General features: G+C 42.9%; 1 protein-coding gene across 2 annotated transcripts in view; it reads left to right on the top strand.

Moving 5' to 3' along the window:
- TMEM26 (transmembrane protein 26) overlaps window positions 1-10,621 on the top strand; it is a 30,020-nt gene extending 19,399 nt beyond the window's left edge. The window contains exons 3-6 of one of the 2 annotated variants that reach the window (XM_065551879.1): window positions 1,928-2,044; window positions 2,537-2,757; window positions 3,863-3,939; window positions 6,224-10,621. In XM_065551879.1, the coding sequence (XP_065407951.1) occupies window positions 1,928-2,044; window positions 2,537-2,757; window positions 3,863-3,939; window positions 6,224-6,639 (831 nt within the window). In that variant the 3' untranslated portion in view covers window positions 6,640-10,621. The remainder of the gene's footprint in view (window positions 1-1,927; window positions 2,045-2,536; window positions 2,758-3,862; window positions 3,940-6,223) is intronic. The other variant, XM_065551881.1, reaches the window with a different exon arrangement.
- Window positions 10,622-27,735: the final 17,114 nt, after the last annotated feature.

The following is a 27,735-nucleotide window of genomic DNA, read 5'->3' as shown; positions in this document are numbered from 1 at the left end:
TTGTCTTCGTTACATTCTCTCAGAGCTGTATGTACTCAAAGAGTGGAAATAGGTGCTTTTCTGCTCTAAGAGGATACACAGCGGCACATGCCTTTCTTTCTTAATTAGTCCTGACATTTCACCAATCACACCAGGAGTTTCCTTGAAAGATAGAAATAAATAGCCTCTTGCCAGAAAAAATGGTCTATCTTTTCTTCCTCTGAGGGATCTTATGAAAGGAGAAATGAAACAACCAGAATAATTACAGACAGGTCCTCTGGATAAGAGAAAGTTGCCTTGAAAATAGTCCCCTCCCCCCTAAAAAGCATAGGCCAGCCTGTCTTCAGATTAGAATGCAGCTGTCAGCCTTTACCCTGATTTACCTTTTAATCAGAGGGAGCCTGACGGGATATTTGTGGAACCATTGGTGGCATATTAGAGAGAGCTGCAGCATACTGCATTTATGAAGTGAAATCAAAACTCTATAAAAGTTTCCCTACCACATCAACCATTGGTGTAGAGTCCCGTTGCAGAGTGAAATTCACCCCAGCACTAGACCCATGCACCACTTAAGTCTTCAAAATGGGGAATGCTGTGTTAGCCCCCTGAACAATGGGAGAATTTCACCATTAATAGACAGATATTTTTCTACATACCCAATGATTTGGGGGTAAATAAAAAATTCCTAATTCAGTAAAAAGTCTTTTTTCTACCCACTGCAGACACCAGAAATCATCTATCCCTCTAAGATAACACTGGGTTTTGCACCCATGCATGGAAGGTGGCTATATGTTGTATCGAACTAGGTTGTAAGGTGTCATTTTTGCAGTATTTGAATGCTCTCCTGCACAATGAAACTACAGAGAATGGGGCCAAATTCTGCTTACACTGATATCAATCTGGAGTAACACCACTGACATTAATTACATTACTCCAGATGTAAAGTGGTGCAAATGAGCAGAACTGGACCAATAGCCGTAGGCACACAAACCCACTAAGATCATATAAATCCTATATCGGCCGTATTTGATTCTGCTAAAATATACTGGCAGTTACTAGAAAATTCAACAACACACACAATATAGAAAATCTACAATATTCTGCTTTACAAAACTGGGTTGTAATTTATGGGCTCCCTAGCCAGTCCCTGCAAACTTATGTGAATTATGAAATAAATGAACTAATAGGATGGCACTATCGATAATCACAGAGAAAGCCATAGAACTCATAGCCCTAAGGGAAAATGACAATTGTACTGAAACCCCTTCCCTTTCTAAATGATATTGCATTGGAATTTTCTGATGCAGAAAGAGAAAATGGTCAGGCTTATGGTAGTCGGGGGGAGGAGTGGTGCTACCAGTGGTTGTGGCGGTAAATGGATACCTGTCATTTTTCTCTTGTTTCTAATAAAATAGGTCACTAAAAAGGCAGTTGAATAGATTCTGAACGAAAAATGTTTACTGTACTACTAGAACTCTGCTGCAGTTTCTGGATCCTACACTCATACTGCATTTACTAATCCAGCAAGTCAGAGTCAAACTTCAGAAGTAAAACTAAGTGCAGTACAATGTTGGCATTACATAGTATTTTAATACATGAATAGGTAGAACCACAGGCTCTCTCAGAGCTATTTGGCTTGGAATTCACAGCACACCCTCACAGGGCGTTGGGCTTCAGGAGTGACATCCATTGTGGGCTTGTTGAGACTGGGATCAACATGCAAATGAGGCTCAAGTTCTACAAAGGAGATGAGCAAGTGGCATATTACAGTTTGCTGCCAGAGCATAATGCAAGTACGGCTAAGGCAACAGGAATGGGAAACTGGGGGATTAAATGTTGGAAGGGAAGAAAGGAGATGTCTCTAGGATGAAGTTGTTGGGTGAAAATTCAAGAATTCTTCTCCACTCCATGATGTTTTCTGAGTGTATGATGTTTTTGTTTATTGTAGTTTTTCAGTGATGAAACTGAACAAACATGGGGAAATATCAACAACAGAGAAGACTTCAATCAATTAACAGAGAGCACTCCCAAAAATGAGGGAGCAGATCATCACATAATTGAGTTGGTGGGATACCTTTCTCTACTCAGTGCATAGACTTTATAATAAATAGGGGCACAGAGATAAGACATCACTATTTGGGTCTATGTGGTGAACCTCCCTTGCACAGGACAGTTTTGCAAAGCGGTGTGATGGAAATCATCATTTATAAAAAGCCATTGGTGTAGATGGTGCTTGTGCTCTTAATGTTGTTTCTAGGATTGGTCTGAGTCTGAAGGGATTTCTTTCCTCCCCCAAGAATGACAAAATTCAGTTAAAAATTTTTGGAGTTACAGTGGAGCAAAGTATAACAGTTAAGTGAACAATGAGAGAAGGGGAGAAAAAGAAAGAGATAAGGTTCACACCAGCAGCATGAAATGGTTTAATTCTGCCTGAAGAAAGAACTAGCATGATCAGTTGAATTGGAGGTGCATTCAGTGGAGATAAGTTTTTATAGCTAGACCATCTTATTTTCCTATAGTTACAGTATTTTTCTTGTTGTTTTGGTCTTTGCAATAGGCTAGAGATTTGGTCTCCCAGCTCTCCACAGTGGGTGAGACTGCATGGATACTAGGACTCCACCAGACTTTTCTGCTGCTACTAATAATAGGGAGATGGCTTCTTCCCATTGGTGGTGAAATCACTCGTGATCAGTTGTCACAGCTGCTACTTATGTTTGTGGGAACTGCAGCAGACATACTTGAATTCACTAGCGAGACTTTGGAAGTAGAAAATGTAAGGTAAGTAATATTTCCTGAAGTACGTCATTTGTATCCAAGGTTATACTGAAGACTTTCTTGTTCCATTTCAAGTTTTGTAATCTGTGTGAATGTGGGGTTGCTGCAACTGTATTATTCAGAGATATCAAGAGATGGCTACTGTCTAGGTCTTCTTTTTATCCTCTTCTGCGCCTCCATGGAGGTCACAAGTAGCTCCCATCTGCTTCATAGGAGGTTATTCATAATGAAACATGTCACATTCATCAAAAGGAAAGGACTCAAAGAACCAGGAAAATGGAGTAACTAACACACAGTGTTTATAATATATACAATTAGAGCTACTCCAACTATTTATTACAAAGAGAGCCTCTCCTTTGGTTAGTGATTTGTGCACAAGCTAATCTTGATTATCTTGTAGAGCAGATGCTTTTCAGACTGTGTGTTGTTTGCAAACAGTTTGCTGTGGCTATTCATTATCCAAGTTGCATGTTCGGTTACCTGATATGGTTTCTGCTCCCTGAGTGGGTGATGACAAGGTTTTAAAATAAGAGAGGAGAGAGTAATCTGCTTCCAATGTGAATTTTCAGATTAATAATCATTAGAGTGATTTAGAAACGTCTTCAGAAATACTCAGTTATCGAATTATCATAAAGAATGTGACCTCACAAATAATGGGAAACAACTTGGCACTTTTGTCCCTGAAAATATCCATATATTATTATTTTTTCACTATTCAACTCAGCTGTACCTGTAACAGAACTTATTTATCAGCAGGGAAGGCTCTCCCTACATAACAAAGATGGTTCAAGCTCAACAAAGGTGTGAAATCAGGGTACGGTAGGGCATCTTCTCCTCGTTGAACCTCAGAATTTATTTCCATACTCTGATCACTCTTGAGTATTAACTCTGAGGTTTGGTCTAAATCACACAGCTCAAGCAGGTGGAAAATGCAGACCAACTGTAGGTATTCCCACCAGGAGCTGCCCCAAATTTCTGCAGAATTCTGCTGGAATGACACATGAGCCCACTAGGTGTATTGTTGGGCTCCACACCCTTTTAAAAGTGACAGTGTTCTAAATAGTTTGGGGTTCATTTCATTAGTTACTCATTTTTTGTTTGTTTTTAGGCATAACCATGCTCTTGTTTATGCAATTCTTTGTCTATGGACTTGGAGTATGTTGCAGTTTCCACTTGATCTGGCAGGTTAGTATCAGCAAAACACCTTTTTCAGAGATGAGCATGTCTCAGGGCTGTGCACACTTACAGCACTCTGTGAATGAAAATAAATACCCCCGCCAAAGACTATGCTGAGGGCTTTTGGACAGCAATTCACATCACAGAGACAATGATGCGTTATTCGAAGGAAACTCAGCGTCAGCATAGAAAAATAAGCATGCTTTCTTTTGAAGGAAGATTTATTTCAAGCTGAACTGTGATCTCTTTAATATACACTGTTTGTTTCCAGGCAAACTGGAATTACTGCTGACATGTGTCAAATAGGACCACCTGCTGTGATTGTGTCATTATAATGGAAAAATTGACAGAACCTTAACTATAAACCCTGGGGCTAGAGCCACTCTTGGAACTAGGCCGGCTCCCACTGGGATAAACGATAGCAAAGAGCCCCTGAGTTGGGATGTCTCTCCTTAACATGAGGCCAGCCTAGCCCATAAAGTGGATATGGCTGGCTGAGAAAAGGGTGTGGCCAGATACTCCCCCACTCAGTAGCTTTCGTCCATAGAGCTTCTCTGGAGACCATAAAAGTATTAAACTGCTCATCCTTGGCTTGAACCCCAAGGAAAGCAAGTAGTAGAACCATCACAAGTCCTACCTCAGGGTGATTTTATCCTCTTGCAGAGGGGGCTTTTCTGGTGCAGGGAGGCATAATGAACATCTCCCTATATCACAGTCTATTATTCTGACCCCTCTTTTCTGGGAGTGTACAATTCAGCTGCATCTCATGTATACAATCAGCTCAAGCAGGAATTATTTCCAACAGGTTTTTATATAAAATTGATAAAATGGCCCAATCAGTTTTTTCTTATGGGACTTTTTCTTGAGTCATTTTCTTACAAAAGATATTAGGCTTTTTTAAATATTAAGGTTGAGGAAATATTTCCATGTTTTAATGTTTCATTTTAACAGCTCGATGCTACAAATTGATGCAGGAGCTTTTAAGATGTGTCACATTAAGATTTGCCGATATATGGACTGCTAACAATATATTCTTTCAAAAATACATACCATGTAGTTCAAGAAAACATTAAGACCCTTAAAGGATCATAGCATTAATTTAAATGAAGCAATGTGTATGCCACGTTTTTCCTTGTCATTGCTATTCTGTTTTTTTCCCTACATTTCACAGTTGAAAATTAAAGGAAAGAGTATATGTATGATCTTTAAAATATTTATCATATGTGACAATTCTATTTAAGAAGGTAAGTTTGTAACAATCACACCTCTGTGCAGCTGTTTTCATGAGACACAAAAATGTTATTTATTACTGATGCACCACTGTGCTGTGTAACAAAGGGCTATGTCAGTGCTGCACATGACATTCAGCTGCATCAAGGCAGGGTATTTCAAGATGATGATGCACAAGTGCACCGAAAATTCAGCAACTGCATGCAGAAACTTTTGTTTCTCTAATGAATTCAAATGAAATGCTCCGCTGTTCTAAGAAGTTTGCTTTCCATTCTTGACCGAATTATTTATATCCAAAGAGACAAACAATACAGTTCTTCTACTGAATGTGTCATGATTTGTGATAAAAAAAAAAAAAACTGTGATTATATCCAAGTATCTACATCTTCTTTTTACCAATTAAATCTAAAAATTATGCAGTCTAAACAAAATAAAAAATTTACAACAGAAACGAGGTTATGTTAGACAACCATATTTATCATGAATGAACCCTAGATATTAACTTGCAGGTGCAATATCACTGCAAGCATTTTAAGTTAGCTAGTGGGACATTATCATAAGGTTAAGGGAGACTCATGCATACAAGTTATATTTCCATGTGATTTAGTACCCATAAAACCGGAAATAGATAGTAATGACTAGAGTCATGCATACTGTTTGTAAGCACTGTACATACCTCCCATCAGTATATCCCAACCCTAACCTGCAAGGCCTGCTGTGTGAGCTATGTACCATCACTGAAAGGAGGCTACTGGTCATACCAAATTTGTATGGTGGGTGTGTGATGTGGACAAGTGTCCAACAAGGACGGAATGAGACCAAACTGTTTTCAGGCCCTATTCAGCAAAGCACGCAAGCATATACTTAACTGTAAGCACATTCTTAAGAGTGAAGTGCATGCTTTGCTGAATCAAGCCCTGGACATACTTAATTTTGAACCTTGACCTGCAGGGTTGATAGTTTAATGCACTAAATAATCCACTCTACCTCAGAGCTGCCCTTTCAGCCTCTTATGTCTAGGTTTCAGAGTGCTACATTAACACAGAATGTCTTTTCTTTACAGTGCAACATATTGGCTATAAACTATCTGTGTCATCTACGAGAGTCCCCATTTTACTGCTGTGCAGACACAGCGCAGATCTGTGGAACATTGGAATCAGCCTTTTCATACAAGATGGCCCTTTCCTTGTTTTACGTTTGATACTGATGAGCTATTTTAAAGTAATTAATCAGATGCTGGTGTTTTTCACAGCGAAGAATATCTTAGTTGTGATGTTACAACTATACCGTCTAATAGTGCTATCGTTAGATTGCCGTGCTTCCCTGCAGTATCTACCAAGCAGCCGGATAGAAGGAGTCAGCTGCTGCCCATGTGAGCCTAATGATACCACACTCCCACCCAGAGACCGGGATACTGATATGAGAGAATGCACTGCTATTCCTCTGGAGGATTCGCCAGTCCCATCAGAATATCAGTGAACTCAGATGTTTATTTGCTAAAACACGGTCTGTTTCCTGTGGCCTTTTGGAAGGGTTTGGCCTGTTTGTATTATCATGGTTCTTACTCATCTCCCTTCCACCACAAAATGAAATGTTGTTCTAAAAACCAGGAGAAGACTTTGAAGTGATGTCACAGAAAGGAGAACTTTTTGATCCTATTGAATTTGGGGGTGGGGGGGAGGGGTGTTTCCACTACATCCGTATTATATTTATCCAATGGGATTAGGTAGGTGTCGTTTATAGAACTACAAGGTTTGAAATTGTATGTGATGCATTAACAAACTTGGTTACTGTCTTTGGAGGCATTATGTTAAAGAATGTGCTCAGATGTATTTGTGCAGAAGGACAGACATATCGGGACAGTTACCTGAAATTGGGGACCTTGTAACTTTGCTTCAGTTGACAGGCTGTAAAAACAGTGTGCTGAATGATACATTTGCCTATCACAGAATTACTTCAGCAATGGCAATTGAATAGGAGTGTAAGTGAATGGAGATAATGTGTTTCTGCTGTCACTATGACATCAAAACACTGTCCTTTCAGTGAATGCAAGAACTGTTTTAGAAGATACCTAACTATTGATTTGATTCAGTGAAAGCACCAATGACATGGAGTAGCACACAGAACCATGAAAGTCCTTTCTCTGTGTTTTTTTGGGGCTTGCCTGGTACCAAATCTAAAACATTTTTAATCTGGCCTTACAGTTCACTGTAGTGAAGGATATTTCTGCCATGAGCCATATTCTACAGAGGTGCTTATCTTTCTGTTACAATTAGAGGTGGTCAAAATAATGAAAAAATTTCACAAAATACTTTGAAGTTTTTTTCCATTTCAGTGTTTGAAAGTGAGCTAATTCACGAAATGTCTTTTTTTAATTGCAATTGTTATGACTTTACTCAAGCATGTAGTCCCATTGAAGGCAATGGGATTGTTTGTATAAGAAAAGCAAAAGGACTTTGGCTTTCAGTTTGCATTTTATAAAGTGCCTAAATTCTGATGTATTCAATTCAGAGGCTGTCTGGTCTATTGAGTATCTGAGCGTCGTTTAAAAAAAGTCTGAAAAAAATACATGTTCACCAGTGCAGGGGCTTCTGCAGACGTTCAATAGTGAATAACGAGGTCACTTCTCGCCTAAAGATATATTACACCAATGTAACTCCACTGATTTGATTGGATTTATTCCTGATTTACACAGGTGTAATGTGATTTGAGAATTAGAGCAGTGATTCCAAAAACCTGGATAAATAACTATATTTGCACACAAATGGCAGGTGCTTTTACAACTTTCCATATTTTGAAAAGTTAATTACATTTAAAAACATTAACAAAACCTATGAAATTTAACATGATCCAACAGATGTAGTTTTCTCAACTGAAAATTCCCAGTTAAATCTTCTCATTTACTCTTTTGTGGTCTGAAAGATTAATCTGTTTATAGAAGTTATAATGAATATACATGAAAATTTTAGAAAAAACAACAACAACATTTCCCCTTCATAGCAGGGATACACTGGCTTATTATTATAGGGTCACTTAGGAGTGCTGACATGATTTTAATTCTTTTTAAAGGGAAAAAAAGATTTGAATAATTTGTTTGTTTTTAAAAACTGCAAAACATATCTTTGTTTATATTTGTGAGGTTTGTAGTGCTCATGACGATGAGGACCTGATGTTACAATGATATTTGCTCAATGCGGAATCAGGACTTTAGGTTATCAAAGAAGAGCGTGCCCAGGCATACTGCAAGCAGGAAGTTTTTCACAGGTCCTTTCCATTCAGGACAGTGCACTTCAATAATAACCTGCAGCACCTCCTGCTCTTTTAATCTTGGGCCTCTTTTCAGTAGAAAGTGCCAATCATTAATTGCAGTGTTTTCACGATGTTGACATATGGAGACTAGGCCGCAGCTTGCTCTGGGATTTTAATTCAGGTTTAATGGTAAAAAGCTAGAGCTCTGCTGCTGCTAACCAGCTGTTCTCTCTAAAATCTTCAGCACTGAGGTGAATTTAGAATCAGTTGCTTAGACTGTATTTTGCCCTTTTGACTTAAGACTACACTGTTCACATTCCTTTTGAATTTTTTTCCAGTTCATTGTTATACACAGGAATTAAAATATCAATGTTAAATGCATTTGTTAATTAATCTGTAATGTACAAATTTTACAACGGCATCATCCCAGATTCATTAGTGCAATGACAAACAGCATGACTTGTGTTTTTAACTCATGATCTACTTAAAGGTTCAGTTAGCAACAAATTATCTACTGGGCTACTGGCCTGTAGCAGATCCCAGGGCCTCCAGGGGTCAGACACAGAGCCTAGTTAATATCAGGATTATTCTATGGCACTATTAATCTTTCTGCTCATCAGTTGTCTCTTTCAAGTCCTGGCAAAACTCACATTGACTTAAAAAGGATTTGGGCCTTTCGAGCTACTCTCTTATGGCCTGATCCCAACCCTGTTGACTTTACCTGACTCACAGATCCATTTCTCACACTGGCCTCGGGCTATAGTAGAGATGTGTCCTCTAATGCCACCTCTCCTCTTGGCAAGACAAAAAGAAAGTCTAAAAAGACAAACAAGGCACTTAAAAGATGAGCTGTCTATCTCCCCATTTGCGGTTGAACATGGTTAGCAGCAGAATAGTTACATTGGCTTGTACAATTCAATAAGGGACCATGGAGAGAGAGATTTAAAATTTATATTATCTGAGTATTTGGCCATGGCAATAGATCTCATTTGCAAGAATCCTCCATTTCCCTCTGCAAATTTCTTATTAGACAAATGAGAGGTTTTTCCAGCAGCCTTTATGAGTCAGCTGATCTCTCTCTGAATCTGCCAGCTGGGTGGGGAGAAATACTGCATCATACTGCAGCCTTGCACAGATTTTTGCATCATGGAAGCAGTAGACTATATTTTCTTGAAGATAAGCCAGTCTCTGTGGCATATCTGAAGAACAGTAGGTGTAATGTTTTCTATTCAGGAAAAGCTACAGATATCCTTTCATACTTGGAAAATGAGCCTTTTAAAATGGCAAGGGTTCAGAAAATTCTCCCTAGCTACTGTTCTTTCCTGAGTCAGCAGCATTTTATTACATTGTCTCTTAGAATATGTATCTAACCATTTACAATTATTTATCTAGTTGTTGCCAGTGCTGTCCTTTGTTGGTTATTCTACATACTAATCTTTACTGCCTACTTCTTCCTTTGCTGAAATGTATTCCTCTTTCTTTTGACACTGGCTCAAATAAGTTGGTAGCTCCTGAGCCTTTAAAAAGTCATGATTGTAGAGTGTATTGAAACCTGGTTCTACTTGTTTCTGTTGGTATGTGTAAAGTACTGTTCTCTGGAAATCGGTGGAAATGGAATAAAATGTGTAATTACTTTAAAGAAAATTCCCAACTGCAAATAAAATGCAGTTACCTCAGCGAGAGCTGCCAGTTTATTATTTGAGAGCCAATGACATATGTATTTCCATTAATTATATCGTCCCTGTGCTGCTTTTCTTTTCCACTCATGCTAAATTAATTATTTAGGCCAGATTCTGATCTCAATCATATCCGTGTAAATCATGTGCAATAATAGTGAATTCTGTTCTGTGTAGGTTCTTATACCACCCTCATCATTGTAGCATCTGAGCACTTAAGTGAAGTCACTGACGTTATTCCAGGTTTACACCAATGTATCTGAAGAGAATTTGGCCTTTAATATTTATGAAGCAAGATATCTGTGTAAGCAAATGTGTGTACATATGCGCATACACACACAGTAATGTATTAAAGATACAGCTTTTATTTTACTATGACATGTGAACTTGCTGTTGAAAACTCCAGATCTCTCCAGAACAGTTACAGAAAAGCCTAGAGGTCACAGATATGTTAAGATGAGAACCTTAAACACTATGCAAAGTGTATGCAAATCTACTCTATGTAGTAACTCCCATTAAACAATTAAATGCTCAAATGTTTGGTAAACTCTCTGGAATTCATCACTTCCGTGTGGGTTTGCTTAGTTTAACAAGACCTCCTCTTAATCAGCTCTTTCCCCGAAAACAAAACAAATTCCCCCTGAATTGTTTCTCTGTACTTTTGAAATAACTAATTACTAAGATTATTGCATCTCTGGCGTCTTTGTCTTTACTTTAAATTTACAAAAGATTGGTCAGTTAACAACATTATGAAAAGAGTTGCTCTGTTTACCTTCCAGAAGGCAGCCCTCCCTTTGCACATACAAAGTAAGTTGATTTGGACACAGATTTTTTTCCCCCCCACAGGACTGTATTTGGAGTTTTGTGCCATCATTTACACATTTATTTTTATCTCACCTGAACATTTACATAGTATTGTTTGCATAACAGTACGACATAAAAAAAAAGCGACGCTTTCAGCCCCAAACGACTTGACCAGAGGCTAGCAGGTAAAAGCTGTTTTGCCAAATCTGATCAATGGACTTCAAATATGGCAATAGAGATAAGCAGGCTTGTTGGGAATGATCCAGACTGGATGGCTTCTTCACCAGCCCATCTTATCTGAACAAATCCTGACGCTCACCCTGACGCTCACATTAATTCAGCTGAGAAAGCCATCTAAAAGCCCGCCTTCCTGTCTCTCAGCTTTCCTTTTCAGCTGTGTAAACCAGGCCCTAATTTCTCCAGGAAGGTCCCTACATTCCTACCACCAGCTGCTCCAGTTCATGATACCATTTTATTCAAATTTGATTCTGCAAACTGCAGTCTTGATGTTGCATTTCCTAATGTCTCCCTCCAGCGAGCAACACGTTCTGGGGCATGTCGGAGCAGTGGCTGCACTATGCATACACAGTGCTGGAGTCCAGGCAGATATCAAAGCAGTGGAGAACTAGAGAAACTGGTCCTGGAGGATGCAGGAGTTTTTTCAGTGACAGAGGTTAGGCGAGGATCTAAAAAAAATCTAAATGTCACCTGAGATGGGAAAGAAGAGAAATATCAGGATCAGTTTCTCTTTTCATGAAGAACTGATGCAATGAAAGGAGAAAGATGCTCGCTACTGAAATTAATGCAAAAGGACTAGGCATTTATATGGATGAGACCACTCACAGTTACATTATTATATGGCATCAATAAATATAAACGAGATTTTAACCCTTGTGCCTCAGTGCATGAACCAACCTCTCGCTGATGGGTTAGGAAGAAAACTTCCCCTGTGGGCAGGTTACTTCATAAATGTCCACTAAGGAGTTTCTTGCACCTTCCTCGGAAGCAGCTGGTAGTGGCCACTGTCAAAGACAGAATATTGAATGGAATGGCTCACTAGTGTGGTCCAGTATGACAATTCCTGGAACCTGTCATGAGCTTTGATAGAACATTCTCCACATGTGGGTAGGAAATGCACCATCATTTACCCTCAACAGACTCAGATTTCAATATATGCATAAATTACAAATTAAAGGTGGCTACAAAAAGGAACCTCTCTCTTGCCAGAGAGCTTTTTTCTTTTTTGGATAGAAGTTCACGATGCAACCTTGTAAAATCTGAAGCAGGCTGGGGCTCCTGTGGCCCCAGCCTGTTCGCATGTGCTGTTGACTCCACTGGGTGATGCTAAGTGAATCTTCCTAACTCACAGTTACAGAAGTGTAATTTAATGAGTGGCATATTAAACTCCACCATGAATATAAGGGAGGTGGGAGTGGCCCTCTGGCAGAAGGGATCTAGAATGCAAGACAGAGGGGAGTGCAGATATGGACTAAGAAGTTCTGCTGTAGGACCCCTAGGAGAAGCCAAGCCTGGGGAGAAAGTTTAGACTGAACTTTATAATTACTGTCATAAAGCCAAAAGCCAGAAGGGAATGAGTGTAGGCTCTATACAGTATGCAGACTGCTTTTCACCAGGGTGGGAAAGGCTCCTGCTTATAGCCTCCAGAAGGTATTTGTAACAGCACTAGGATAACTAACTTCCATGAAATTTAACACTTTGGGAATCTCCCGCTTTGGGAAAAAACCACAAGTGACTTCTCTCTTAGGGCTATTTTATAAGCCACTGCTGCATGCTTTTAAGGCAACTTTTAATGGAAAGTACAGGAATCAATAATGCTTTTATTTCTGCCTCACTTAGAACTTTGTTAACGGGGACGTACATACAAAATCTATGGGTTAGACAGAGATTTTCTTTTCTGGTTCTGCCATTTTTGCAGGCTTGTATGTCCTGTGACTGTTGTCCAGTTTCATAATAACTTACATTTATAGTGTCCTTCATGCAGACGGATCCCAAAGTACCTTACAAATAGCAAAACAACAGCACAACATCCTCGTAACGCTGTACTAGGTAATTCCTTCAGAGGGAAAAAGATGGCCTTGTTTGGAGAATCTGGGGAAAGACACTCCTTGACTTAATTTTCCCTCCCCCTAAACCTGGGCAACATTCAGCCACCCAAGAATAATTTAGTGCAAGCAAATGAGATCAAAAAAGTTTACTATCTGGTGAGGAAGAACCAACTTACACACATAATAAGTAAAGATCATAAAAAAGCAGCCGTGACAGGGAGCTGTAGTGTGGAAATAGACACAAAACTGGTCAATGTAACGGTGATAGATAAAGTGGATACAGACACCATTCTAAAGGAGTGGTGAATTAATGACTAAGGCAACCAAACATCCTCCATCTGCCGGTACCATGAATGCAATTATACTTTAGAGCTTACACAAGAAAGATTCTTGCTGGCAGGGTCCCACCAGACCCAGGCCCCAATGAGCTGATAGTTTAGGACCAGCACACTGTGTTGCCAGTCTCACTTTCAGGCTGTAGTAATCCCAGAGCAGAAGCCTAAAGAATGAATACACACATCAATCCCTTTATCTCAACTCACTGGGCCCCTTCCACTAAACTGGCTATGTCTCCTCATTCTGGCTCAGCTCCCCCTTCTCTCTCTCTTTCTCCTATTGGATCTGTTTTAAGAAACTATATCCACTCACTTAGACTCTCTTCTGGCCTCTTGGTATACAAGCGGGCAGGTAAAAAAGACACTTTGTATGGCCTCCCCTTCATTAGTCCTTAACTCTGATTCTCCCCTGTAGTGAAGAGTCTCAAACCCAGGCCAGTCTTGGGCTAGGTCTACACTACCCGCCGATTCAGGCGGGTAGAAATCGATCTCTCGGGGATCGAATTATCACGTCTCGTTGGGATGTGACAATCAATCCCCGAATCGACGTTCTTACTCCACCAGCGGAGGTGGGAGTAAGCGCCGTTGACGGGGAGCCGCGGAGGTCGATTTTGCCGCCGTCCTCATAGCGGGGTAAGTCGGCTCCGATAGGTCGAATTCAGCTACGCTATTCGTGTAGCTGAATTTGCGTATCTTAAATCGACCCCCCCCCCATAGTGAAGACCTGCCCTTAGAGAAGAGCTGTGCCCATTTCCTCCAGCTAAGTGTTTAGGTATCTCCAGCTGCCAAAGAAACTTCTTCAGTCATCTGTCCTGAGATAAAGTTATATACCACTTCTCTCTATAGAGGATTGGCCTTCCGAATTATCCACATCACTTCCTGCAGGACCCTGCATTATCATTGGTGATCTTCCCTTCCAATTACTGACCAGGCTCAACTTTTAAGACCGATGAGCTTTCAGAATGAGGCTGTAAGGCTGCAGGTTAAATAAGAGAACAAGTGAATGGCACAATGCTCAGCATATGGTATCTTTCTAAACAGCACTCTTCTTTTTTCAGCCACAGGGTTCGGAGTAAAGAAAGGTGACAAGAGGGTGGAAGGCAAGTCTGACTGAAATTCACTCTGACCAAAATCTTCAGTCTTCTACATGAGTGTCCAATAGTGTTCTGCAATACTTGGCCAGGATAGTATGATGATAAAATAGTAGAAACAATGGATGAAATCCTGTCCCCACTGAAGCCAATGGGATAGCTTTAAAATCAGGCTTTTACATTCTGTGCTGGTCTGAATAAATGGATGCTCCTTGTTCCAGAGATGTGCTATACAGCATTCTGCCTATGTGTAAAGACAACTTCCGTTCCCAGGCAAAACTCTCAGAAAACTTGTCTCCCCAAATTATCTAGAGAAAGGCTTGTTGGAGTATCTCTCCGACTTGTGTGAGAGAGCAAACAATAGAAGGCTGATCCATGAACCAAGTCAGCTGTCATTGACTATAAGTCACCATAGGCCTAGGAGTGTATTCACTGAGCACCCAGCAAATCGCCTCTGAAGTCAAGGGAACCTTTTGAGTGCCCAACGATTGGAACACCAGGCTCTTTAGAGAGAAATGCAAAACCTGAATGTACATCCAATAAAACCTGGCACAGGAGGGAGTTTCATCCAGGGATCATCAAGACCCCTGCCATCACCACTGAACCAGAAGATTCTTCTTGTTTTTAATTAGAAGCCAACAGTGCAAAATAGCTGGCCTTGTTACAAAACCAGCAACAATCTCTCTTCCTGCAGATTTCATTTCATGCATGCAGTCCATTTGCCCTGGTCCAATAACAACCCACTATAAGAAAGTAAGGACTTCTTCTTGTGTGTCGCATAATGAACTTAACGTAAAATTAGGATACATTGTGGTGTAAGCAGCAGAAAAGGCTATTTCCTGGTCTAATTCACTGAACAATCATTCATTAAAAAAATATCTTTTACATATTGCAAAAGTGGAGAATTCATAAGTAAAGGCTGCCACAGGGGTAGCCTGAAGCCATGTGCCAGCAAGTTAATGTGCTTGTGTATTATGAGAATTTTTATCCATCTAATCAATAAGAAATGAGTAGTTACTATGGCAATTTCTATATTAGAAGGCAGTTGTGCTGCAGTACAATGTCTTAGAAAGAAAGATACACTCACTCTGTCATGTAATTTTTTGTGCTTTTTGCAGAGTTACAGTATAGTTCGTAGGCTTGAGGAAAGGTGAAAGAATAAAGTGGGTCAGAAATTAGTTGTGGTTACAAAGGGCAGACTGAACTGTTTTTAGAATTCTTAATGGTTAATAGATGTCAGGTTATAATACTTCACAAGTCAGATCCACAATGTTAACATAAATCAAGTGGTAGTTTTGGAGGTCCGTTTTACTTAAATACAAAGTATAATTGTATGAAAATTTGCTTTAAATATACAGTTCAAAATTTATGCTGACAGGGCCAGAGTCTGGTTTCTGTTATGCCAGAGTAAATTCAGACTAACTTCACAGATGTCAATGGAAATCAATACTTTCTTCAGCACCCAGGATTGAGTCCAATGGAATTACCAGTAGTTTGGATTTACCCTAGTGTGGTTGAGATCAGATCCTGGCCCATAATCTGTGTATATAGTGTAACTCCTGGTGGGATTACTGGGAGTTCCTCATGCTGAATGAGGATAGACCATGGCCCTTAGACTTATATCATCATTATGCTTCTACTGGAAATGTTTTTCTGTCTTAAAATCACTGCTTAATTAATAGTCTTTATGAAATATATGCACAACATGTGTATACACTCAATACCAAGGAGGAAATCCTCAACACATGTCTATTAAAATATAAATCCATGAAAAATAGTAATTACCCTTTAAGCAGTGATCAGCTATTATTAGATTAGAGAGAGGTGCAACAAATCAATGCACCTAATTTAGGCCCAGATTTTGATGCTCTTACCCTAATTGATCAATTGTGAGAAACAAGATACTACACTCAATCACATGTCTCAAAGAATAAGGTACTACTTAACATGATTCACTGTAACAGATTGCAGCTGTTAGGTGTTATAGACCACTGTATGTTTTATTTTAGATATCTGTTCTAAAAAGTCATGTTGTAAAGAAGCTGCACATTTCCTAGACCAGTAGGCTTAATGGAACAGAGAATTCATTGAAATACTAAAGGATCAGGTGTCTAGCAAAGGTCTAACCCCAAAAACTCATAGGGGGAGGGGATAGCCTTTGAAAAGGTAACAAAAACAAAAATTATACTTCAGTTCAAAAGAACTCCTTGAAATGCTCGTAGAACTGGGGAAGAAAAGTATGATAGATTTAGACAAAAATCTTTTGGAGAGTGGGAAATAAAACAGTAATTATGTTTTATGCTTCAACTGAAGAAAGAGGAAATGTCTAAACATACTAACAAATCTCCACAGCCAAGAACTCTAGAAACAGAGAGACTCATTGGCAAAAGAGGCTACTGACACCCTATTTTGAGCTAATGGAATGTGATGGGCTACATTATCTCTAGAGAAGAAAATAGGTCGTGTGTGGGAGTTCTATGAATTCACACACCAAAGGGCCAGCTTCTGACATGTAAATCTGCTGCCACCAGTACCTAATCTACTGCAATTAAGACTCATAATCTGTACTACTACAGTTTTTCAGAGTCCACAGTTAGACAAGTGTACAGATTAAATGGTTTTCTTTGGTTCTTTTCTCTATTTTCTTAATTAACAATTTGTGTAAAGGTGCCACATTTGGATTGAACTCTTGCTTTTGGGTCCCTGTCCTGACTGAATATCCCAAGAGACAAGTGAATCTCAACCATTAAAGGGGAAAAAAAAGAAAAAACACAAGGGGTAAACTGGTCCAGAGGTACCCAAGGTCATAAAACAAGGTTTGGAAAAGGCTTCAGTCTCAGCCGATAGAGGTGTCTGAGAAGGTGGATTTGGGTCCCTATTGGCACAGAGCAAGTCCTCAGACATTAGCAGGGTCAGCACAGTTATCCACCACCACAAGACATATTGAATATTATTTGTGACTTAGAGCCGGATTAACCTTTTGTGGGCCCCGGTGCCAAACATATTTGTGGGCCCCTATTTAGTCACTGTGGGCTCCAAGTGTGGGTCTGGTGTGGCAGGTGCCATAGTATACCTGGTACTGAATCTCAGAGACATTTTTCATTTTGATCTCACACCTCTACATGACTATATGCATTGCCATACACAGCTCCTTCAGCCCCCAGTTTTTCTCATTGAGCTGTACACACCCATGTGGGTTTGTTTACCAGTATCCACAGTGAGCAGAACTTTCATAGTGATCAGGGAAACTCCCCACAGATTTATCTCCTTCCTCATTCAGACCCTCTATAGCTGTGTCTCCAGTGCCACCCTATTTCACCAGTCACAGTATGTGGTCCTAGTCTCAGCTCAAAGTTCCAAAGCCAGCAGATACCTGATCAATTGTGACAAATCCCTCCCTCAGCACTCATCCTGCCATTTGAGCAAGCCACTTGCAAACAGCATTTCCCCAAAGTGAGGACTTAGCCCTTGGGAATCTGAAGATACCAGCCTTTCTCCCTTGGCTCCCATCTACATGCTAGACTACTATCTGATTACCACCACCTCTCCCCACGCTTGTTTCCTTTCTACTTTGGACATGCTCCCCAACCAGGTGGGGCTATTCTCCCACTGCAAGCCTGACCTGCTTCCTCTTTCCCTGCTTCCCTTGACATTCCTTTCCTACTGGTGACCTCTGTTCCTTGAGGTTAATTCCAGTTTCATTATCTGTTCTAGCTCTAGGCCTCCCTTAGTTAAGGAGCCACTTGCAGCTTCTCTGGCTATAGCCATGGGGCCAATTGCCAGAGGCCATCCTTAGATAGCTGCAGCTACTAGTCAAGGGAGGGGTGGCAATTCCAAGGCTGAGCATGCTTGAACCTTGCAACGGCGGCAGTGGGGACTGTAAATCCTCAGCACTTGCCCTAGGCAGCTGCAGACTCTGCAGTTAAGCACTTCCCTCATCTAGGCCATGGCTTTAAGTACCTGAGATGCCCATCACCTGCAGCAGAGGCCACTAATTCCCACAGACCCCTCAGCTAGCACATAGTTGTGCAGAAAGTGAAGCCTGAATGATTTTGAAGGCTGGGGTGCCAGGAGGTTCCCATCCCTGAGCAGCAGCTCTGCAACAAGCTCACATGGCCTCCCTCCGCTGTGGGACCAGGATCCTGTGAAGACAGTGGAGTTACCCTGCGTATAATCAGTTCTGTCCAAAGCCTGTTGAAGTGAGTGGAAGTCTTTTTATAATCTTTAATGGACTGTGTATAGAAGCAAAGGACCCCATTCTAGACTCTAGGAGCAAAGTGCATTCTATGCTGCACTGGTTTATTATTGTAACAGGAAGGGTCTCACATTACCTAGTGAACAACACCACCTAACTTTTTCTGAGAGGCTTCCCACCCAATTACTAAATGTAAACCTGCATTGCTTACAAGAGCTGAAAATATCAGGTAGTATGGTCACAAAAGCAAGGCACTTCTGAATTCAGTAGGAATTTTGGATGTGCACAGAACACAAACAGGACTAGTTCCCGCATGGTTACAGAACTGCAGTAAAGTGGAACAATTTCCAGCTTGCATGATTGGAGGATATCTGGATCCATATTATAAGACTGTCCTACATAAATGAGGAAAAGTTGAGATGCCTTTGTTATTCTTTTGTGCCACTTTTCGTTTCTATGGGGAATTTGCCAATGCAATATTATTGTCTTCCTTTTGAACAAAGGAAACTAAAAAAAAAAATGGTAATGGCCATTGAAAATACCCATTCCAGTTCTTGTTAGCACTGGGGAGATGCCAGCATTTTTGCTCAATTTTATCCTACTTTTTCTACAGCAAGTTACAGTGGATCAGCATATTTGATTTGGGAGAATTGAAGTAACAGCAGCCTAAATTGAACTTGAGCACTCCTGAATTTTGCAAGTGTTCAAATCTTGAAGGCAGGTGCTAGATTCTCTTTCTGAATATTAGATAAATCTGGAAAGGAAAAGCCAATTTCTGCTTCCATGGCTCAGACATGGAAATCCTCCTATGTGCCTGGTACTGTATCTAAAGCTGCCCAGGTCCTCTAGTAGAGCCTTCCCTCCCTTACTTATCATTTTCACTTCTGGGGGGATCCACATACCTCCCCTGCTAGGCTTCAGATAGAGAGGTGCACTGTCCATTTAGTCCACCCAATTCCTTCTTTGGGGGCGGCCAGGCGAGGTCACACCAGCATCCCTAATCAGTCTGGGGAAGTCTTCTGAGGGTGATATCTGGGCCAAAGCCTTCTACTACTTGGGCATACTTGTTCCCCATTCACAGTGTCATAGACTTTCATAGAGTGCCACCTCCTTCTAGCAGCCAGCTCTCCATTCACAGCAAGCACCAGCGTATGGGGGCTCAGCTTCCCCACTCCCTCCCCTGTTGATAGCTGCCAAGGGAATGCTGGGAAATGTAGTTCCTTCCCTGCTCCAGGGTCGGCTCCATAGGCATGGAGCTGACCAAGGAACTACAGCTCCCAGGGCCCTTTGGGTTCTCAGCTCCCATGCTGGATCCCTGCTGCTCCCGAGCCTCTGCTTCTGCAGTTCTGTGAGCAGGGAGGAAGTGAGTTTTATGGGGCCTCTTCTGAGCTTGGGCCCGACGCTATGGAGCCATTGGCGCCATGTTAAATCCATTACTGGTGACTCTGAAATTGGGAATATTCTTTAATCCTGTTGATACTGAAGAGAAACAAGGGGAGAGGACTGAGAATTTCTTCAACTTTTTTTTTAAATAGGATTGTTGATTAATCTTGGGGAATCTCTAGGGTAATACACCATTCTATTAAAGGTTTAGTCCTTAGATTGGATAGCCTGCCTTAATACATCTTGATCTACTTGTATCCATACTTTTCATGTGGTACATCCAATTAGTTATTCTCTCCTAGATTCTGTGCTACAGTTCTGAGGAGCAGCATAGTATGGCACAGGATTAACATTTAAAGAGACAAACAATTTTAATTATATATATTAGCATTAGTCCTGTTTCTAATAACACCTTAGAAACCCTGAGAAAGTTGTTTTCAAATTGTGTTTGCAATTCTCCAGTTTCACAACTTGTTCCCATATGCTAGTTCCTATGGGTCTGCTGATGCGTTCCTGGTGCTTGTTCTTCATATGCACCAACACTGTGATATCATCAGGCCCATGCACCACTCTGGAAGCCACGTGGCTTCCATCCCAAGAAGATGAGAACAATCTCTGAGATCAGAGACATGAGTGAGGGGCAAGTAGATGTATTAGATGGATATTATATCACTGTTCATAAAACGTTGAAGTGTATTTCCTATTTATTCCTGCACTGTCTGACCTTTTCCAACCTGCCCCCTCCAAAATCAGCAAAAACCAGACGCAAGCTACTTGTGCATTTCTCTTCACTCAGCATGCCCAAATACCCCCAACTCAATGCCATTAGCAACACACACACACACACAGGCTGTCCCACCCATCACATAGAAGTTTTGCTAGGGAGAGAGAATGGGCTATCTTTAGACAGGAAGGTCTTGTTGCTTGTTGTTTCCCCACAGGGTTCTTTTGTTGTTCTCTTGAAGCTCTGCAGGTGTCAGCAACCCAGGCCCAGCTCGTACCTGGGAAGTGCTCCTGTGGGCCATGTTCCAGCAGGCAATATTTATAAATTATTTGGAAAAGGGAGTAAACAGTGAAGTGGCAAAGTTTGCAGATAATATAAAATTACTCAGGATAGTTAAATCCAAAGCTGACTTCAAAGAGTTACAAAGGGATCTCACAAAACTGGGTGACTGGGCAAGATGAAATTCAATGTTGATAAGTGCAAAATAATGGAAAACATAATCCCAATGATACATACAAAGCGATGGGGTCCAAATTAGCTCTTACCACTCAAGAAAGATCTTGGAGTCATTGTGGATAAAAAGACATCCACTCCATATGCAGGTTTCAGAGTAGCAGCCGTGTTAGTCTGTATCCGCAAAAAGAACAGGAGTACTTGTGGCACCTTACAGACTAACAGATTTATTAGAGCATAAGCTTTTATGCATCCGAAGAAGTGGGCTGTAGTCCACGAAAGCTTATGCTGTAATAAATCTGTTAGTCTCTAAGGTGCCACAAGTACTCCTGTTCTTTTTACTCCATATGCAGTGGCAGTTGAAAATTAGGAACTATTAGGAAAGGAATAAATAATAAAACAGAAAATATCACAGTGGCATTATATAAATCCATGGTATAACCATACTTTGAATACTGCATGGAGTTTTTGTTGCCCCATCTAAATATATATATTTGAACTGGAAAAGGTATAGAGAAGGGTAACAAAAATTATTAAGAGTATAGAAGATCTTTCATATGAGGAGAGATTAAAAAGACTGGAACTGTTCCTCTTAGAAAAGAGACAAAGGGGATATGAGAGGTCTATAAAATCATGAATGATATGGCGAATGGTAAGGAAGTGCTATTTACCCCTTCACATAACACAAGAGCCAGGGTCACCCAATAAATTGATAGGCAGCAGGTTTAAAATAAACATAAAAGTATTTCTTTACACAATGCACTGTCAACTTGTGGAACTCATTGCCAGAGGATGTTGTGAAAGCCAAAAGTAAAACTGGGTTCCAAAAAGAATTAGATAATTTCATGGAGGATAGGTCCATCAACGGCTATTAGCTAAGATGGTCAGGGACGCAACCCCATACTGTGGGTGTACCTAAACCTCTGACAGCTAGAAGCTGGGACTGGACAACGGGGGATGGATCATTTGATAATTGCTCTGTTTTGTTCATTCCCTCTGAAGCATCTGGCACTGGCCACTGTCGGAAGACAGGATACTGGGCTAGATGGAACATTGGTCTGCCCCAATATGGCCATTCTTATGTTTTATGTTCCACATACATGCATTCACGAGGTCTTTCAAAACTCCAGCCTGGGATGTTTAACTCAACCAAAAGAGTGCATATATTATCAAATTTTAGTTTGCACCAAAGTGTGGTTTGGAGTGCATATTACTCCTGGACAGGGATTCTATCCATAAGTCCTTCAAATAGAAAATCTGAGTTGTCCCTTTAACAAATGCAAGTTAAGAATGTCTATAGAAGTACTGAAAATAAGAGACTGGAAATCAGAAATTATGGCCTGTAATGCAAATACAGTGAGAACTGATAATCTATATATCATTTTTTCAAGAGGTTTTTTCTGTGGAAATGTTTTTAGTAATACCCTGAAGTTCACTAACATCCTACAGTTTAAACGGCTTGACTATCAATACACTCTATGAATGGGTTTTCAATTGCACAGCTTGTTTATATCACATGAAAAGCAATATTTTTTTGGAAAGGCAATGTACTTATTGTGCTACAAGACCGTCAGAGCCTATTGGTACTGACAGTTGCCTTTGAAATGAAAAATATTGTTTGTACCAAAGAACTGTTTGACTCTAAAGAAAAGCACAATAGTTTGTCAATCATCCCTGTATCTCCATGATCATATTGTCTTTTATATACAAAACCTGAAATGACTTGTGAGAGTTATACAACTCCGTTGGGGTTTTAACCCTATTTTTAGTAGGTTACACTTCCTGACATCATCAACGTCTTATTGTGGAGGTAAGAGTCAACATCCTTCTAATTATAGACTTCAGCCTCCTTGCCAACTATTGTCATCAGTGGTGATTTCTTGGGATGCATTTCTTTGCCTTCAGATTTCAAAAATCCCCTTCATGGCATGCTGAAGGACTAGTAAAACAGCTACAGTATTATAAGCATTGTGGCAGATTACAAGTTTGGGAAGCAGCAAAGAGAATACTAAGTATTATACACAAACAGGACATGGGCACGTGAGAGGGGCTTTTCTAGAACAGTCATGATGGCAGAACAGTTTTAACACTTTTGTTAAGTGAAAGATGTTTTATTAACTAAAAGGTCAGATTGTGCCCTCTGCAGAGTGCTCCTCTAAACAGTCACATTGGCAGCAGGAGAGGCTTGTTCAGGGAGCAGAGGGCCAGCCTCTCAACTATATTTTGAGGGATTCTTCTGAGTCTCTTCCTCTCCCCCGGCTGCCAGATTCCTAGGAGCCTCACTGGCAGGGAACTTTCATGTCTACAACCATCTCTGGGAGTCCCTAGGGTTACCATACGTCCTCTTTTTCCCGGACATGTCCGGCTTTTCGGCAGTCAAACCCCCGTCCGGGGGGAATTGCCAAAAAGCCGAACATGTCCGGGAAAATGGCAGCTCTGTTTAAGAGCCGGGCTGCCTGAACGCTACCGGCTTCGGGCAGCCCCGTGCCTCCAGACCCTGCGCCGCCGGAGCCCGGTAAGGGAAGTGCCCGGCTGGGGGCGCAGGGTCCGGAGGCAAGGGGGCTGCCCGAAGCCGGTAGCGCTCGGGCAGCCCAGCTCTTAAACAGAGCCTCCAGCGGCTGCGGCTCTGTGTAACTGACACTGTGTCAGTTACACACAGCCCCGGCGGCTGGAGGCTCCAGCCGCCCCCCCTCTGTTTAAGAGCCGGGCTGCCCGAGCGCTACCGGCTTCGGGCAGCCCCCGTGCCTCCAGACCCTGCGCCGCCAGCCGGGCACTTCCCTTACCGGGCTCCGGCGGCGCAGGGTCTGGAGGCACGGGGCTGCCCGAAGCTGGTAGCACTCGGGCAGCCCGGCTCTTAAATAGAGCCGCGAGGGCTGGAGCCGCCGGGGCTGTGTGTAACTGACACAGTGTCAGTTACACAGAGCCCCAGCCGCTGGAGGCTCTGTTTAAGAGCCGGGCTGCCCCAGAGCTACCGGCTTCAGGCAGCCCCGTGCCTGGAGACCCTGCGCCGCCGGAGCCCGGGAGGGGAAGTGCCCGGCTGGGGGCGCAGGATCTGGAGGCACGGGGGCTGCCCGAAGCCGGTAGCGCTCGGGCAGCCCGGCTCTTAAACAGAGCGGGGGCAGCTGGAGCCTCCAGCCCCCGGGGCTCTGTGTAACTGACCCAGTGTCAGTTACACAGAGCCGCAGCCGCTGGAGGCTGTTTAAGAACTGGGCTGCCCGAGAGCTACCGGCTTCAGGCAGCCCCCTTGCCTCCGGACCCTGCGCCCCCAGCCGGGCACTTCCCCTCCCGGGCTCCGGCGGCGCAGGGTCCGGAGGCACGGGGGCTGCCCGAAGCCGGGTAGCGCTGGGGCAGCCCGGCTCTTAGAGCCTAAGAGGAGCAGAGCCTCCAGCTGCGGGGGCTCTGCTCCTCTTCGGCTCTGTGTAACTTATACAGTGTAAGTTACGCAGAGCCGCCGGAGCCCCGGAAGGGAAGTGTCCGGCTGGGGGCACAGGGTCCGGAGGCATAGGGGCTGCCCAAAGCCCGAGCGCTACCGGCTTCACGGTTTGCTGGGCAGCCTCCAGACCCTGCGCCCCCGGCTGGGCGCTTCCCCTCCCAGGCTCCAGCTGCGCTGGGGAAGCGCCGGCTGGGGGCGCAGGGTCTGGGGGCTGCCCGGCAAACCGTGAAGCTGGTAGCACTGGGGCAGCCCTTTCCCCCTGGCTGGGAGTGGGAGGGAGGAGGGGGCAGAGTTAGGGTGGGGGAAGGGGCGGAGTTGGGGCGGGGCTAGGGGTGGGGAAATGGGCGGGGACATGGCCCGTGGAGGGTCCTCTTTTTTTATTTATGAGATATGGTAACCCTAGGAGTCCCTGAAAGGGAAGCCACACAGCACACAAACACTTTGAATAAGCGTTAACAGAACTCAAGACAGTTCCTCGGATTCCTCATGGGGATGGAGTGGGGAATTATATGCACCACACCTGCCTCCAGCCAATTCTCTTCATTGTAGGATCCCCATGAAGGGCCCTCTATATGGTGGCAGGCAAAGTGTGTGTGTGTGTTGGGGGGGGGGGAGAGGGGGGACAGGGAGATGGGGCTGATCCTATGACAAGGTGAAGATTTGCAGACAGAATGGCATTCTGCATATGAGTTTCAGGGGCACAAGGGGGCCCTAATTTTCCAGAATGCTTAGTAACACTTTAAATTGTTTAAGACTTACTTTGGAAGCCGACCCCCCACCCCCTCCCAAGATGGATAAGCAAAAATGGAAAAAAATTATGACCCGTTCATAAACTGACCCTATAATTCGGGGGTCAGCAAACTATGGCTCCCAGGCCATCAAGATAAGCCGCTGGCGGGCCAAGATGGTTTGTTTACCTCGAGCGTCCGCAGGCACAGAGGTAAACCTAAGCAAACCAGCTGCTTACCCTGATGGGCCGGGACAGCAACTGGTGGGGAAATTTTTTGAGGGGGAGAAGCTGGGGATCAGGGAAGTAACCCCGGTGACCACCCCCCACATGATCCCACCCCTAGCCCGGGACCCCCACATTCTCCCCATCCCATTCCTTCCCACCTTATCTGGGGAGGGTCAGGCGAGGATGTCTCTGGCCTGGTTGGAGCTGCTCTGGCAGGCTGGGCAGCGTGGCCACAGCCTGATCCGGTAGGCCAGACCGGGTGGCGCAGCCGCAGCATGTTCCAGCGGGCTGGGCCGGGCGGCACAGTCACAGCCTGCTCTGGGGGGTGGGGCTGAGCAGCATGGCTGCAGCCTGCCAGCCCTGGAGCTTCAGCTGCTTCGGAGGCTGGGGGGAGAGCAGCGTGGCCCCGCCTCTTCCCTTCTGTCTGGCCCCGCCTCTTCCCTTCTGTCTCTGCTGGCTGTGCTGCCTCTCCTTGCTCCCTCTGTTGGGGGGAGGGGCTGCCCCCCTCTCCCTCTCTATACTCATTCATAAGCCAACTCCCTTCTCTGGTGCTTCCCTATTTTACTAAAAAAATTCGGCTTATGAACAAGTATATACGGTAGTTACTAGATGATACTACAGACTAGATGTAGGTACAGGACATGATTCAGGGCCACAGATAGCCGTATACCACCTTTAGGCCCCCAGTTCTGGGTAAGCTGGAGGCCAGCTTGGCCTTTGCAGCTGCTGAACTTTGCACTTGGCTGGAGTGGCTCCCAATGGACCATTCCAGCAGCCAGAGAATGCCTGTGCAGCAGCATGTATAACATTGATTCCTCTTTTCTTTTGAGACCTTATAGACTGTGATTTGTACATTATGACCAAACTCATTCTAGGTTAGGGTAGAAAGTGTGAAAAATTGGAACACTTTTTTTGGAGGGTGGAATTGGAGTATAGTTTTGTCTATAAGACTAAGCCTCTAATATCGGAACATCTGGTCATCCTAATATAGGACTGTCCCAATATTTGATCCAAAGTGATCTAAAACCCAGCAAAAACTCTTCAAAAAACAAGCTTTCTCCACTTCCCAACCTCAGCATCAAAAATAAAAAAAAGGAAGCCAGCAGCTGCTAGCACTCCTTCTAACATCCACCATTCCAGGAACTGACTGATAACAATCACTTAACTCAGTGGCAAAAAGGCCAATCAGGAATCTTTCTGCAATTAATGCCAAACTTGAATAACTGGGCTGGCACTTAACTGCGAATGATGGGAAGATTACACCTAAGTGAAACTCTCAAGTCACACCAACTGACTTCCAATTTTAAATAATTCTCATGTCACATTTTAACTCTGTTCTGTACTGTACTAGAGGCCAAACTAGATTTGACATAGGAGGAAAACAGTGGAAAGTTTCTGACTCTCAATATTTCTAATTTGAGTCTACTTGGAAGGTGGACACTAAATTCTGGAGGGTGCATGATTTACAATTCTCTCTCTCGGATTAAAAACATCTCAACCCCCCCCCACCCACCCCCAACCTTCCTATCCCACAGGCACAGAGTTCTACTCTGCGATACATCTGTCTGAGACTGGAGCAAGAGCCTGCTTGCTATGAGACAAGTCAGTAAGATAAACTGAACTGCAGGCCTCAATTGCAAGAGACCGGTGGGGTATGGAGGGAGCAGATTTGGAAGTCAGTTGTTTTCCTTGCACTTAACTACTAAAGGAGGGTCATGTTCTAGGTCCAGTATGGTATTGACTCCGAGGCCCTGTCTATTAGTCTCTGAACCACAGTTAAAAATTGTGTTTAAACATGACTGGAACAAGAGTGGTTAACAATACTGGCTGGCTGGGGTGAACAGCAGCCAAACTATTAAATCACTGTTTAAAAAGGCATGGGGTAAAGACTTGAGGTAAACATTTCAAAAGTGCTTATGGGTATGTCTACACTGCAGCAGGGAGCAAGCCTCCGAGCCCAGGTAGATAGATTGGCACTAACTTGGTGTGAGCTACCATGCTAAAAATAAAATGTGGATATTGCAGCACCGGGGGAGGGGGGCAGCTCGGGCTAGCCACCTGAGCTTGTATTGTACCCACCCGACCCCCTGGGTCTGAGGTTGGGTGGCTAGTCCAAGCTGCCCTCGGTGCTGCAACATCCAGACTGCTATTTTTAGTGTGCTAGTTTGCGCCAAATTAGTGTGAGTGTGTCTATCTGATCTGGGAGGCACC

The sequence above is a fragment of the Chrysemys picta genome, chromosome 7 (genome assembly GCF_011386835.1).
Source record: "Chrysemys picta bellii isolate R12L10 chromosome 7, ASM1138683v2, whole genome shotgun sequence".
In the NCBI taxonomy this organism is placed as follows: domain Eukaryota; kingdom Metazoa; phylum Chordata; order Testudines; family Emydidae; genus Chrysemys; species Chrysemys picta.
The sequence above is the reverse complement of the archived record's forward strand: the minus strand, read 5'-3'. Positions and strand labels throughout refer to the sequence as shown.